General features: G+C 39.3%; 1 protein-coding gene across 1 annotated transcript in view; it reads right to left on the bottom strand.

Moving 5' to 3' along the window:
• The window catches only part of RNGTT (RNA guanylyltransferase and 5'-phosphatase), a gene marked incomplete at its 5' end in the record, with an annotated part of 154,834 nt that overhangs the window by 28,508 nt on the left and 109,912 nt on the right, over positions 1-16,414 (bottom strand). Inside the window, one exon of the mRNA XM_010080260.1 lies at positions 1,436-1,502. Coding sequence (XP_010078562.1) covers positions 1,436-1,502 — 67 coding nt within the window. The remainder of the gene's footprint in view (positions 1-1,435; positions 1,503-16,414) is intronic.

Below are 16,414 nucleotides of genomic sequence, written 5' to 3'. Positions count from 1 at the left end.
TAGGGATACGATGCTCAGTCCTACGGTTTGATCCTGCCCAGCACCTCTGCAGCTGTCCTGGGAGCAGGTGACAGGAGTACCACCGCTGCTGACCGCAAATGGCTGAAAATGAGGGCAGTATACACCTCTTCTCTTTCAAATCCACCCAATCAACTTACAAACTCCTCCCAGCCATGGGGAAAACCTCCCCATTTTTCTGCGTATTATTAGAAACGGATGGGGTAAGTAAGGGTGGGAACAGGACCTCACTTGGAAGGGGAGAAGAATGCGAGGGAACTTTTATAAAGCATTTAAACAAGCACTATTCCAAAGGATTAGCACCAAAAATATACATGATTGTGATTAAACTTCTTGCAACAAAAGGTTTCATGCAAGAAACATTTAAATTGTTTGATTATGAGCCAAACTGAATAATATACACATAGGAACTAGGGAGACGGGAGAAGAAGAGCAGGGAAGATGAAAAGCATGCATCTGTTCTTTTGAAGTAATTTTAAAACACAACTAGGGTTTAAGTTAGAAAAAGCAAGTATTAGCTAGATACAGTCGGGAATACTGTTCTTTAGTAATGTAATTAGGGATGCCAAAGGAACACATCTGAGTTTTGGAAATTAAGTTTCATGTTGATGCAAAACAAAACAAAGGTTTTTAAAATTCTGAGAGGCAGAAGCGTGCGCACACGATGGAGGGAGCAACGCTGCCAATAGTGCAGAAAGAATACATAGTAATTACAGGTATCATCTGGGACATGGGAACATTTCAGCATTCTAAAACAGATACCACGTTTCCACATCCCAGTGTAATGACTGACATGCTAATACCTCCCTCCCTTTGTCCTAAGAAAAATCCCAGTGAAACTCATCAAAATCAGTCCATATATTTTTGTAAAACATTTTTGTTTGCAAGTGACATGACAATAACTAATTAGCAACTGGCAATTAGAAATGTGAAACTATAATAGTTCGACTGAAGGAAAAGAAACAGTAAGTCATGAAAGACAAATTATTTTCCAGCAATTGTATGAGTCTTTCATAATAAATTTAATAATACTGGGAAAACAATCTGTGCTTTTACTGCAGTGTCTTCCCTGTCAAGGCTCACTTAAAGAATTACAGAGTTCCAAAAGCAGCTTTGTTTTAAAATGTCACTGACAAGGTAACGTAAGAAAAAAAAAATAACATTTTCCTTCTGATAATTAAACCAAAGTCAAAATTAATCAAAAGATGACAAGAAAAACGAAACCTCTTTGACTAGTTAAGTACACAGATGTAACTAGAAGCAAACCCAGAACATGGTAAATATCACCAAAGCAGCACTATTTCTCATTATTTTTCCTGAAGCTGTATGGATAACGTGACATTCTCTAAATCAAGACTTAAATCATACAGAAGTTAAACACTTCAGTCACCTCCTCCCCCCAGCTTATTAATCGTACCTTAATTTGTGCAAAAGGTCTGTCAAAGTTTCCAACATAAAGAAGACCAACATTCTGGGTGAGCAGCCTAAAAAAACGAAAAAAAAAAAAAAACCTTTTAAGATATCACTTTACATCTGTAAGTTTTTTGCATCTCCAGTAGTTGCCACTGAAGCCTAGGAGGGCAACAAGCTTCACGATGATAGCAAGAGCTACCTTTGCAAAGCTGATTACACAATTCTATTCCAACTCCTACAAAAAAGGAAAGACGCATTAGAAATGGATGCACACCAGCAATTTGCATTTATGGTGCAAACAGCTCTTCAACAAAATAATTTCATAGGGTTCCTTGTGATGGATGTCACTCAGTACCACAGAAGAACAGCCCTTATTTATTTGAGAGCAATGGAGAGAAAGGGACTGCAAGAGAAAAGACCAGTAAACACACATTCAGAGCAGCAGGCCTAAGAGTTAAAGCAGATTAGGGCAAATAAGATAGCAGTAAATCATTGTTTTGACTGTCAGTCCACACAATGTGCACAACTTAGTAGCATTTTGATTCTTCCCAGTTTTGACAACAATATGATATATATGACCTTAAACTGGTTCACCAACCATGGGAATTGGCAGAACTTGGCAAAATGGCAAAGTCAAAAAAATCACATATATAAAACAAAAGAAAGTGGTGTTGAACTGTGTATCACCTTCAAAAATCTTTTTGTAATTAGACACTACATACAAAAATTTCCTAGGCACTGACAAAAATACCCAAAGGAAGGAAAGACCATTAAAGATCAGAGCACATCAGTCACAGTATGGACGGGCAAGTGGCCTCCTCCCTTTGCCCATCAGTGTGCCTGACTGTCGGGATGACTGGTACCGTGTTGCAGTGATTCTGCACTACTGACATATGGTAAGTCAGGATGAGGACATTACACTAATTTTCAGTCAAAATAAGTCAAATTTATTCAGAGTGCAGGTCTTCAGAGCTGAAAAAGCCAGCATGTTGATCAAATCTTCTAGGTCTGTAAAGCAAAACCTAAGTGTTTTCGAAATGAAAAGAAACATACGGGAAGTAATTAATTAAAAAGGTTAAAAGAGAATCTCTAAAAAGGATTCAGGGTATGACACCATATTTGAGAGACGGGCACCTTAAAGCAAAAAAGTATTCTTAAAAGAAACTGCACATAATTTCTGTAAGGCAGAAAAGAAAAAAAAAATCAAGTAGTAGTATTTCTAGTAAGGGACCTAAAAAAAGAGAAGTCATACAAGGTGATTATTCCCATGTGGTTATTCTTCGCATTGTTTTCTACACTGGATAGAAATGTAGGATCATTAAAAATCTGAGTCTTTAGGATGGCTTTAGTCAGAAGTAATGAACACCCAGGGAACCTTAAGACTGGTCTTTCCAGAAGACCACAGAGCTGTCTACACTGTTTAACTTTGCTATCACTGATGTACACCCAAAACATGCAAACAAACTGCAAGAATTGGCTTCCTTAATAAGATTGATATTGTCACAGTACAAGCTTATTATGATTCATTCACCTCTCACGGTCTCAGCTGAAAAGTATTTTACTTATTTTTTATTTGTATTCACATGACACTCCAAAAAGGCAATGTTAATTCAGTGCAATGTTAGCAAACTTTTTAGAGAATAGAAAGTTATTTGCAACTCTCCCTTGCTTAAATAAAAGGTTGTCTTCTCTGGTTCTCTAGTTTTCACATTCCTCTCTGTTCTGGCTTTGGTTGGGCTAGAGCTAGTTTTCTTTATAGTAGCAAGAACCCAGCCAGCAGCCAAACACCACGCAGCCGCTCACTAACCCTCCCCTGTCCCAGGGGATAAGGAAGAGAATCGGGGTGGTAAAGGTAGGGAGACTTGTGGGTTGAGATAAGAACAATTTAATAATTTTTTAAAAATTAAAATAATCATTATAATAATCATAGTAATAATAGAATATACAAACGAGTGACACACACTGCAACTGCTCACCACTCACAGACCAAGGCCCAGTCCGTTCCTGGCTAGCAATCCCAGAGAAGAGAAAATCCCAAAACCTCAATCCCAGAAGAGAGAGAGTGAACTTGCCAGCTGACTCTCATTTCTATACAGAGCATGACATTGTATGATATGGAATATACCATTGGCCTATTTGGATCCACTGCTCTGGCCACGCTCGCTTCCAGTTTCTTGTGCACCTGCACACTAGCAAAACATGGAAAGTTGGAAAGTCCTTGGTTTCTTAGCAAAAAGTGAAAACATCAGACATTACCAACATTCTTCTCATTCCAAATCCCATACTGAATCCAAAACACAGCACTGTTCTAGCTAGTAAGAAGATAATTAGCTCTAGCCCAGCTGAAAACGAGGACACTCTCGAGTTCTTAAATTCGAAATTATATCACCAACATACAAAACCAGTTTTCCATATAAGCACTCAATGAGGTTGAAATGAGCACCCCAATATGACCATAATTTAATGTCCTGACATACTCTGTTTTTACGCCCCTAAATGGTCTGAGCAATTAAAAAATTCCAAATCTCATGACTAGTATAAACTCTTTTAGTTCAGGATCTTTCTTATCAGCATAATCTCCGTATTTCAGAGACTGAGCTCACATGGGAGAGTCTGGAGAGGTAAGCAGACTGCGGCAAGAGTGACTGCTGAGGCTATGGATAGGCCAAGCTACTGCAAGAGTGTTACCGCTCCCTCAGCAACCACCAATGGCAGCATCAAAGGACCACGTGCCATCGAGGAGAGGGGTGAGAGAGAAGAGTATGTGCTAATCTCCATCTCACCCATAGGAACTCAGCATGACAGAGCTCTAAATTACCATTAAGATGTACTCCTAATGCTCCCAACTAATTACCCTTTGCTTTTTGAAGGCTTTCCAACGGTAGGCATGCTTGGTTAGAAGCGCTTCTATGTTTCCTTATGCCAATGCGCTCTTTTAAAATGTCAGTCTTCTATTTCTTTTCTAATTTCACACTTGCACAGTTCTGTTCTCAAAACGTCATCAGCAGTACTCAACACTTACCCCTGCTAACAGCTGGACATCACCTGAAATTGGCCAAAATCAATACCAGCCTATGAAACAGTGGTGACAGGTTCACAGCACAATTATCATCTTTGAATTTCACATTCAAATAATTTTCTTAAAATTAGGAGAAACAATCATCAAAACCACTATGGGTCTTTCATGGGCTACAAGCACTTTAGAAACTATATCCACTTTTACTGGAAAATACACAGCCGTGTACAAAGTTGCCTTTACTAATCATACCAGCTTACAGATTGCCATGTATTTTATTGGTAGTCTCTTCCATTCAATACATTATCACCACAATTCCCATTTTTCTTCTGTAAGTAGAAGGAAAGAAACATCACTCCAAGAACCAGTGGTTCTATAAGATGTCCTGTCCATACGTAACGTAACACTCCCCCTACTCCTGTCCCATACACCCAAGCGAGCAGACTTCTATCCCAATGTGCCTATTCGGGCTGTATTGTTATGTTCCACGCAAAAAGCATAACAAACCAGAAAGTTTCAGGACAAACCATTTCTGACTTTTGTCAATATAACGTCAAAAAAAGCAGTGGCAAGAGTGATGTGAGGGGAGTAAATGCAAATAAGTAAAGGACAGGATTAAGGGCTTGGGTGAAAGGGCACCTGGAAAAATGCAAAGTGAGATGGCAGGGAATGTGGAACACAAGAAAGATGAGAGGTATAAAGGAGTGACAACGCAGCCCTCTGAGTTGGAAAGCATTAGGGCAGAGCTCTGGGCTGGAGAAGACTGGTGGATTAGGGTTATGGGAGGAGCACAGACTGATGCACCACAGATCTCATCCTCCCCAAGCACAGCTAACCTTGCTTTGGGGACTCGAACAGTCCCAATACCATCGCCCTCTTCCTACCGCCTTTGGCCATGGGAAGCAGAGCAACCCTTGGCTATGGACTTTATGAGCAGCCTGATCATTTCCTCTTCTCCGTACATGGTCTGTTCCCAGTAACTCACTACGAGTTGTCTGTGAAGATGAAGGTGGGTATTCAGGATAGCCTCCAGGTACATCTCATCAACACACCAGTGCTCCAGCCATTAAGCTATACTTTGTGAAGGCAGAAAACAGGCATCAAATAGCTCCTCAGTATCTTGTTGGGAGGTATACCCTGAGGACACCACTTCAGCTTGATCTGAACCCCAAACGCTGACCCCTTCAGACTCCAAGGGCTGCCCTGAAAGTCTCCTCGGGCACTCAAACAAGGTCATGCAAACTGGGGAGGTGAAAACGTAACTTCTGACCAGTCATACACAAACCAGCTGGAAGCTTCCCTCTGGGCTATCTGGATCCTAGTGCTGCTGTGCATACTAGGGAAGGAGGTTTCCAGAAAGGAACACGCAGAGAAATAAAGGAGCAGGATGGAGCCAGGAGCCGCTGCCTCTCACAGGAGCAAGTTACTGCAGATTAGCTGAACGCGGTAACTTGCTCCTGTGCGAGGCAGCAGCTCCTGCGCTTGCTCCGTCGCAAGACCGGTGGCATACCGTGCAGGAACACAGACCGAGACTTGCAGCTTGAGCCAACAGCACAGAGGTCAGACAGGCTTGGAAAGCAGAGAGTAGGGAGTGAAAAAGGCAATGTGTGCAGGAGAAGGGCTAAAAAGAGGAAAGGTAATTGTCACTGGAAAGGCGGAATGTGCTGAAGGAAAATGCTGACCAATGAACGGGTATATGGGCTTGAGCTGTCTGGTTTTTCAGGATGAAAGCTGCCATGAAACAGGCAGTGGTACACATGCAGAACTGCCTACAGCAATGTTTCAGTTATTCACTACCCCTATGAAACAGAACCTGTTAACTTCTTCCTTAAATTTCCACAAGAACGCTCACCAAAATCCCAGAACTGATGACAATTTCTCAATATCTTGCACTATTTGTATTAGGCAATCCTAATATTTAACTGGACATACATCATGGTTGAAGAATAGTCAATCACTCCAAATAAATCAAGTCACTAGATTCTGTATTTCCGGTTTTATTCTTGACTGTTCCCTGTTTCCTTCAGTAGATCTTGCAACCACCAAAACGCCCGACGGTAGATGAGTTTATGTTTAAGAGCTTGGTAAGTGCCACAGCCTGCCACCAGAGCTTTGCTAGATGTAATAAAACATCACTGTTATATCACATAACCAGAAAAGTATTTGAGCGCATGCAAGACCGCAGAAACTTCCAAAACTCAGCTTGACAGCGATGCGTATCTGTCTGTACTTCTAATGACAGCGTAGATGGAATCGACTGTTTCAGCAAAGGATGAGGGGCAGCTCCTGCTGTGGCCTGTTCTCCCACCTGAAAGGACTCTCTCCAGATCAGACAGGGTTTTTTCTGGTTGATCTGAATGGTGGACTGATACCTCAAACTTGTGTCTGCCTGGAAGTGATTTTGCCCTAGTAGACATGATTAAACAGGAATATTAATTCCACTGATGAGACGACAGCATTAAGATGCACGGACTACTTCCACTTTAAAGTCAGAAGCAGCAACAAGAAGCTACAACGGGGCTGGGACCTAATTAACAACTTAATCCTTCACATGCCGTGCAAAGACATTTGCTGTCTTCACAGAGGCTGTTGGTGAAAAGATTTCAATCCTGAGAAGACATGTATCAAGAGTGGGATAGATGTGAAACAAAACAGAAAGAAAAACCATCCTGACACTTAGTGGGGCTACTGATCCTTGTGCACATTCATATCTTTATTGCTACCAGCATCTCAGCACACACATTAGTGGCTGATGAGGGCCAAAAATGGAATATAACCTGTTTAGAGTACAAATTGGACAGTCAGATAAAATTTCAAAAAAATCGCTATGACCACACTCACATTCCAAACTCCCATATTTAAAATAACTACATAATAAGGATTAATATTAGTCATCGTCTGAATGTTTTTACATTTCATTTTACAATATATACTTTGTGTGATAAGCATATACAAAGAATTCCACTGTTACACTCTATAAGTGCTTTCAACTGCCTCTAAAAATCACTCTGGATGCATTTGCACATTTTGGGTAGAAATGACTGCTACAAACAGAGATGAACAGTCCTGAGAGCAGAAGCAACACCTTCCTAAATTCAATAACTCTATTTTCAAACACTATTTTCATATATAGCTTTGGAGATAAAGGTAACTTTTATATGTAATTTTATAAATTTTGTATTCCATTATGCAAATAAATTATCCCAGTATGTCATCATTGCACACGATGACATGAGCACAAAGAAAGCACCATGGCACAGCAGAAAGGATGCCACATTCACATGATGCAGTTGATGTCTTCTTAAGAATGTAATTAATAGTCTGTATTTATCCTGTGTTCACTGAAACTATGAGGGAAAACTGTGCACTCTGCTGCAACATCTTAACCGTGGAAAGAGAAGCAGTTTCTTGTCTCTCAAACCGTAACTTGGATTCTACTACAGTGACATTGCAATTATATTTTGCTTCTTGCTTATGATAACTGTTCCCCACCGCTTCTCAACTCTAATTATCTATTTTCTAGGAATATGAAATTGAAAGAAAAAGCAAGATGAAAATGAGAAAAGCAGAAATAGAGAATTATGAAAATTGATGTTAGGGTCAAAAAGAATTAACTTCCTACATTTAATTTTTTCAAGATCATTAATGATTCATTAATTTACTTCACAGACTAACATGAGAGTAACATAAAAGTAACACAGTGAAAATCTTATACTAGGTATTATGAAATATAAAAGTATACAAAACTATCAAATACAAATTCTGGAAAAGGCTAACACCAGTGCACAGATAAGCTTGTGAATTTAAACTGACATCCATAGATGGCCTGCAAACAACATGCATTTCATTTTGTTCTGAAAATACAAAGAGCCAAAGAACTTGACAGTTCACAGAAGCAGTAGTGAACCTTGCAGGCAGAACACTGCCAGTGGCAAAGCAGGGCTTTCACAGGAAAGACAGAGGAGGTCTCTCCTGCTTTCTACAGTGCATTTATCAAACCACTTTGTCAGGTTAGGAAAATATTCTGACAAAATTTTTTACTCAGCAGTCATGCAAGAAGACTGTTTCCTGGACAAATGTAAGCTCTTCTAATATAATCCTCATGGTAAAGAGTAGGCAAAGAGACTATATATGTGATTCAGGACATTCTTCCTCAAATTGGAGCACAAATTGAAAAAAGCTATGAGGGACCTGGAAGAGATATCGTGCACAGCTGGTTATATAGCAAAGATGTAAAAAAACCTCAGTTTGAACTCAAGAGGGGAAAAAGGTCAGGGAGGGATAGAATCAAGTCTTTAAAAAGAGACTGTAAACAATTTTACAATGCTAAATTCATCTCTGCGATAACAAACCCTGCAGAAATGTAAGCAAAACCTTTTCATTCGGTGAATTCTCCATTTCCAGAAATTTTATGGTGACAATTAACATAAAACTGCATTCTAAGTAATATTCATGGGGGGAAAATGCAGTGGATAGCACAAACTACAGACTTGAATTTAACAGCCTCAGCCTTCCCACAGCAGTACTGCAACACGGTGCGTTATACTGATAAGCATGCTGCTTTCTGAAACATATGCAACTCAGGCAAAAATATCAATATTATGTGCTAATTGTCCTTCATAGGAAAAGCTCCTATGCATATTTGAGAGGCTTCAGTGAACTACATCGCTCCCTACAGTAAATCACTGTCTGTCATTGCCAATTGCTAACAGGAATCTAGGAAGTAACTGATCCCTGAAAGACACACTTCCACTAAATAGCTTCACCACTGTTATATACCAAACCCAATAAAAACTACATTTAAAGAGCTTGAAAGTGCAAAATGAAGTGACCTCATATTTGAGGTAATGGTCTGCAAAGTGATTTTAGAAAAACAGAAACTGAGCAATATCAAGGTTTACTTTGAGTTAGGAGGGTTTAATGTGGCTTATTTTTGAACAAGGGTTTGGCTGGTGGTGGTGGTTTGGTTTTTGTTTGGGTGGGGGGGAGGTGTACACCAATGCTTTCCTAGAGACAGGGAGATTCTGCAAGAAACGTTCTTGCACTTTATAAATACAACCACAACATCAGATCTTTCCAAAAGCACTTCCATTTGTTTGCTGCATTTATGCCCAGCGCTGATAATCTTTTAACGTTTGTCCAGGCTTTGCCTTACAGGTTAATCACATAAAAAACATTTTTACTATATTTACATATAACTTATCCAAAAAAAGTAGAAAGCAAAAGTAAGTAGAAACAAGAAGTACCCATTAAATAATCATGTCCACTCCTCCACCAATGCAATATTATTCCCTGCAGTATAATAAGCAATTTGGCCAGCCTAGCCATAAATTATCTGAAAAATGAGGCTGCTTGCCTGTTCCTTTGGGAGATTACTATGTAGTCTGAGAGATTTCACTATTAGAATCTATTTCTGATAGTAAACGTCAATTTTTCCTTTCTGAATATCATCCCTTTCATGTCACTGAAATATAGGAGAGGAGTTAGGAACTATTCTCAATTTGCTGAAAGACTTGCCTGCCACAGGCTGTGCTGCAACCCTGCCCACATTTATCTGCATATCACAGAGCAGGAGCACTCGGAGCCCTGCAGCAGGCTCCCCTGAACACTGTAAATCCACATTCTAGCCTAGGACCCCAGAGGGTCCTTTCACCTTGGCCATCTTTTAAAATAAAGACACCACAATACTAGCAAATTCAACACCCAGAATTAAGAATTGAATGAATGCAAAAATAAGAAGTCTAATTACAGATATTTAAAAGTTAAAACAATGACATTTTAAGTGTCTCAGGAGCTACTTAAGAAAAACAGATTTCTAACAGCAAATAACATATACACAAGAAATAAATGAGATAATGCAAAAAAAATCTCAAGTATATCCAAGTACAAAACTGGTATAAAAAATTCAGCAGAATCACTTGATCGTGTGGAAATACAAGAAGCAACTAAGGAAGACAGGGACACTGCTGAGAAGCTACTGGATTTGTTCTCCCTGAAAAAATTAAGGCACGTGGTCAGGAACTTTTTTTTTTTAGTTATCAAAATGAAATGCTTGCAGAAATTGAGGTACTAAAAGAAAAGCTCTGGGGATATATTGATAACTAAGGCAAAATAAATCACCAAACCCCAACGCAACATATCCAATATTTCTGATTTTTCTTAAAACGGAGGGTCTGAATTGCTACTAAAAAAACTCCCTTGTCAGTGTTTAACACCCAAACAGGACAATCTCTTTAAACTTCTCAGAGTCCTGCCTTCTAGTACAGCATTGTTCAGCATGCCTATCTTTGCCACACATGGCAGTGCTACTTAGGAGGCTGCACATCCCCTGCATTCACACTGTGGCTGCATCTGCCTCTCTTTTGATCATTTTAATGAAAGAGTGCTTTAAAAAGGAGTGGGGGACAGGAGAGGCACCACACCGACACAATCGATTCAGACTGCCAAAAGGCTTCTGTTACAGTCTTCCACAGTAGTTTATTTAAAAAAAAAATAAAACTAGGCAGTAAGTACTTTTATACAGAAGAGGCTACTCACTGTTACGGATCAAACCCTGATTAAGACACTGGACAGGCAGAATAAATAGTCAGTTTTCATCTTGGCAAAGGCCAAGTGACTATTCAATTTATGTAACAGACTGCTTAATATATTTATTAGTAATTTGAGAAAGCCATGAACAAAGAAAGTCTGCTGATGAAGCAAGTTATGAAGCAAAGGCTGGCAACTTTAGCTAGATTACAAAGTTCATCACTTTGAAAGGAAGCTGATGCTGTATTTAGAATCACCACCTTAGCATTACCTTCCTCTGCGGTGAAAGATATGTGCTCTTTTGTGTATGAGTTAGGGAAAGCTACTTACACCTACTTACACCATTTAATTAAGGAATGTATCATAACGTATATGAACCTGGCAACTAGAACTCTGTTATTTCCTAACACTCAAGGGCTTGACTTCGAAGCTCACTGAACCTTCTTTCCATATGAGGCTTTGTCATCCCTTTATCCTTGGTCTTTCTATTTAAACAAACAAAAACCACCCCAAAACAAACAAAAAAAAACCCCACCAAACCCCTAAACTTCTGTCCTGCACAAGTTTTCTAAATCATCAGAGCAGAGCTGGAAATGGAAATACTCAGCACAGGTTGTTAGTGTTGAAAAACTATAACAAAGAATAGGCAGGAAAGCTACAGTGAGGTGGTCTCATCTGGCTATTATCTCCCCCATTCTGCCCTTCATTTGTCAGCACAGCTGCTCCAACAGTTTTCAGATTTTCCCAGTGCCCTGCATGTTGCACCAGTGGTGGCAAGACCTCGTGGCAGTCCCAGACTTTGGCAGCTAACACCTTCAAGTAAAAGAAAACAGGCCATTCTGCAGGTTGGCCAAATTTAGAGAGAACTGCTCTGCAACATGGAAAAGGCAATTCTGGAACCCATGGAGGTGACTCTACCATATATCAAAAATCTGATGAATTATGGATGCAAAGGCTTGTCAGAGAAAATACTGTAAACCACTCTGAAGCACAGCGTAGGGTACCCCAAGTAAATCAGTTGGTACCAGTATCCTTCTGACAATGCAGGGCAAACCAAGGACTGAGCGGGTGATCTGTATTTAATTTCTCACAATAAAAGAACAAGGGGTAACTGAATTATGCTGACTGAGGGAGAATTCAAATCTGATAAATACTGTATCACAAAACACATAATTAGACTGGAACCCATTGATGCTGCCTTGGTATGCAAGAGAAGCAGGGACTGAACACACAGGTACATAATAAAAATATCTAGAAGACTAACAATTTCTCTTTAAAATAAGACAGTAAAGGATATAAAATTCACTTGCCTACATGGATCAGAGATATAATCAGTATGAAAATTTCCAGTTTCTTATTAAAGGTCCTCCATGGGAAGGCATCACGAAAGAGCACTGCTAGCCATATGCAAGTGCACTGCCAGACCACTCCAACTGGTTTCCTTTTCTTCCCATTTCTCCACACCACCTTAATAATTTATTCAAAATAAATAGTTCTATTAATTAATCATGCACAACCAAATAAATGGTTGAATTACAGCCTACATACCATTTAGGTATGGATTCAGGGGGACTATGCAGACCCCAATCCCAAAGTGAAGCCTGCAATGAACCACGAATTGCCTGTCTGGAATGGGGAGTGGGACACACCCGGCTGCCATCTACCCAGACAAGTGCCACCAGCAGAACGCACGAACACCTGTCTCTGTGAACAAACCTACCACCCAAAATAAGGTAGGAAGGCTGTCAGACACTCCATGAACTCTACTGAATGCCTCGCTCGTATTTCTGAAACCTGCACAGATGGTGCAAGATTTAGCTCCTCTGTTTACTACAAAATTAAGTCTCTCAGTGTATTCATTATATGAACTTTTAAATGAAATTTCTTTTACAGAAATTCTTCAGGCAGTAATAAAAACAGAATGAAGTATTCCATATTCTGAAGTATTAAGAAATGGAGCTGAAGTACTTCCCTGGGTGTGACAAAAGAAAGGACTATTACCTTGTAACACCAACTACCGACACTATGTATTGCATCCATAACCTAGAAGGCATTGGCAGCAGAGCTGCCCTGTCTTTCTGGTGCATTGCTCTGCTCAGAAAACCAGCATCCTTAGCCACCAGGCTCCTTTCTCTATAATGGGAATCACTGCTCTGCTCTCAGGGTGCGCTGCCTCACTTCAGAAGTGCCACATCTCCTCCAGCAACCCCTTTCTCCACTCCTCTTTCTTCCCTTTACTTCTGACTTTAACACTCAGCTGGTTTTGCTTTGTATGGGTTTTTTAAGCTATCTCCCTCTAATTCCTTTCCCCCCCCCCCACCTTTCTCCAAACTTTAGCACAATTTATCTTGATTCCCAAATTCAGAGAGGGGACGCATACTTCTCTTGGAGGTGCCAGGAGGGGAGTGGGAATGCGCTGGGATGACGGCAGCTCGGACGATGCTAAGGGACAGAGGGCAGCAAACAGATTAGGAACAAAAAAAACTTCCGAGATGCCTCTGCTCCACACACAGCCTTTGTTCATGGCCACAGCTCCCAGGCTGAGAACTACTGTTTGAGTTTCTCCTGAGCAGCCACGATCTCCACAGCAATATAAACCTGATGCAGCTACTAAAAACACATTGGGCACCAGCCAGGCTCCATTCTTCCTTGGTCCAATATAACCATTTTGCAAGCTCTTCATATGTCCATCAGTATGCCTAGTCTCCTCCAGTTTTTTTAGACTTTACTTGAAATTATTAAGATATTTTGTGACACACTCTATTAAAAAGACAAAGAAGCAGAGAGCTGGGTGATGAGCAACTTGCAAAAAAATATATCTTTCCTATAAACTGTGGGAAAAATAATTGAATTCTTCATAAAAATGGCTGTATTATTATTACAGAAAGAGAGCATGTTTTCATTTACTGTCCTGAATGATGAATTTTTATTATGCAGGGCACAAGTAAGAAAGCAATTATGATTAAATGCTAACTGAAAAGGACAAAAAATTAGTTACTTCCAGTCGCTGGCTGATAACTACTGATTTAACTGGTATCAGGATGACCTGCTATGTCTCTTCTTTAATCTATTTCAGAGAAGATATATGTAACATAAATTATTAAGTTATTAATTAACAAATGTACAGTAAAACAGATTTTTTTTTCCTTTTTTGCAATATGCCTCCAAGACATCATTTTTTACTGCAAGCAATTTTGCATGTCCTTTTGGACTATATTTTACCCTTACAAAAAAGCCTGATAAAAATTAGTTCAACATGGCTCGGCATACTTTGATTTTCCAAGTAGAAGATCCTCATGTCAGTATTATAAGTTACCGGCACACATAATAAACCTGTTTAGGGAATATAGTTAAGTACAGGTATTACACACACACACAAAGAAATTCATATTGTTGATTATAAACAGTGTGAACTTAATTCAGGTCTGATTTAAAGTAAGACAAAGGCTCTAGGAAAAAGCAGAATGTTTTCTTAGATTAAATGATCTGGGAAGAACAAGGACTGGAGCACGCAAATTAATCTCAAGTATGAAGATAGACTTTGATGTCTCAAAATCTGGATATTTTAAAAATAGCCGTGATAAGCATAACAAAATAACGTATGCTATTGCCTTTTCCCATATACCCAGTCTTACCTACATCTTCAGACCACCAGAGAGAGAAACTTATCAATCAGCATGCAGGAATACGATTTCAGTTATTGCATGGAAATCCTATGCATTTTAACCAGGACTTTAATCACTCTGGAGTAGCAACTGACAGCAAATAAAAAATAATCACCTTTACTGGGAAACAAACCCTGAAGACTCACATGCAAATATGAGTGAGAGAAGGAAAGGAGAACAATAAAACTTTAGCAGGAACACAAAATTGAGTATAACTGGAAACAGTATCACAGAAGTAAAGATAGAAACGGGCAAACTGGTGGAGCACATACTCCCGTAACTGATGTTGGGAAACCAACATTTTAAAACAGACCCGCCGTCAAGTTTTGCACCAGCGAGGAAACCCAAAAAAAAAGTGTCTCATATATTCTTTTACAGTCTGGTTTCTTAAGAGAAGTGCAATTTAGGTGCTGTAGAAGTTATTCCACTCACTTGGCTACTACAGATCTGTGCTCTGGATCTACCTGTTCCAGCACCGGTAACGCACGGACCCTGGGGTCAACTCTTTTTGGAGGAATTAAATTTCTTTTGGATGCTAGGCTGCAACTGTAACATTCCTCAGCTACACTTCACACGCACAGACTAGTGGCAATGGGATTACTTTTACAGTTCCTACAATTCCACATTTTTTTGTCTAATATATTTAATTTCAAATTCAGAATATTGCTTGAATTTTTACATCCGGTATTTACACTGGAAGACAACTTCACCATGATTGACTTAAAATGCACAGAAAAAGAATTAACTCTAGGTTCACTTTATATGCACACGCTTATTTTCTTGAACCAGTCAAAGAATATCCATCAGACAACAATTACTAAAAATGCTCTAAAATCAAGCTTTAATTGTTCCTTCAAAGAAAACCTTTATCTGTTTAAAAATCAAATAGGCCATTTCTTTCTTTGAAGCTACTTTCAACACCACCTTGTTATTATGGCAGAGAAAATCTATCATCAGACAGCAAACAGGCACTTCATTCAGGTATAAATCACTCAAAGATAAGATAGAATGTAATTACTGTATTTAACATTTGAAAACTAAAAAAAAGGAAAAGAGAATTGTTTTCCTTAGGACCAGAATGCAGGAAGAAGGGTTTTTAGACAAGCTGGAGAATTCTTGTTCATTAGGTTTTTATAAAGACACCCAGGCTGAAGAAGTCTGAGTGAAGAAAGAGGGTGCAACCTCTTGTGAGGATGCAAGAGCTTGTGAGAGTTGCAAAATTATTTCTTACTCGACTTTCTCAAGCTTGCACACATGGCACAAACAGATTTTCTGCAACCCTCCCAATATCCCAGCCAGCTCTGTAGATCCAAACTAGGCTGCTTTCACTGCAGTTGAAACAATGGCTATTCTCCTCACTATACATTATTCTTTCTCCGTTCATCAATTTTATTTTTAAACCCACCTTTGTATAAGCTTATAAGTGGTCTTTCCTTAAACAGAAGACCAGTGGGTAACTACAGAACCTCAGAGTTTCAGGATGAGGCTTTGCCAAAAGAAACCCAGAAGGGTCAACTTCTCTTGTTGACAGACTTGCTGTTTTAGAGCTTCAAAAATCATGCCATTTTATGAAGATGTTTTCCCTCTCCCTCAAGTTAAAAACAAAATAGTTTTGATCCTGGAGCTATTACATCAGAAGCATTAATTTAAAATTATCACCACATTCTGCCCTGTTGTCATATCAATTTCTGGCTTTCTGTCTGAAAAATTCTCTATGCACTTCATGTCTTGCATGAAATTCATACCAATTCAAATTTACTGGATCAAAGGAATA

The sequence above is a fragment of the Pterocles gutturalis genome, unplaced genomic scaffold, assembly GCF_000699245.1.
Source record: "Pterocles gutturalis isolate BGI_N339 unplaced genomic scaffold, ASM69924v1 scaffold7414, whole genome shotgun sequence".
Classification (NCBI taxonomy): Eukaryota; Metazoa; Chordata; class Aves; order Pterocliformes; family Pteroclidae; genus Pterocles; species Pterocles gutturalis.
This window is presented reverse-complemented; position numbering and strand designations above follow the sequence as displayed.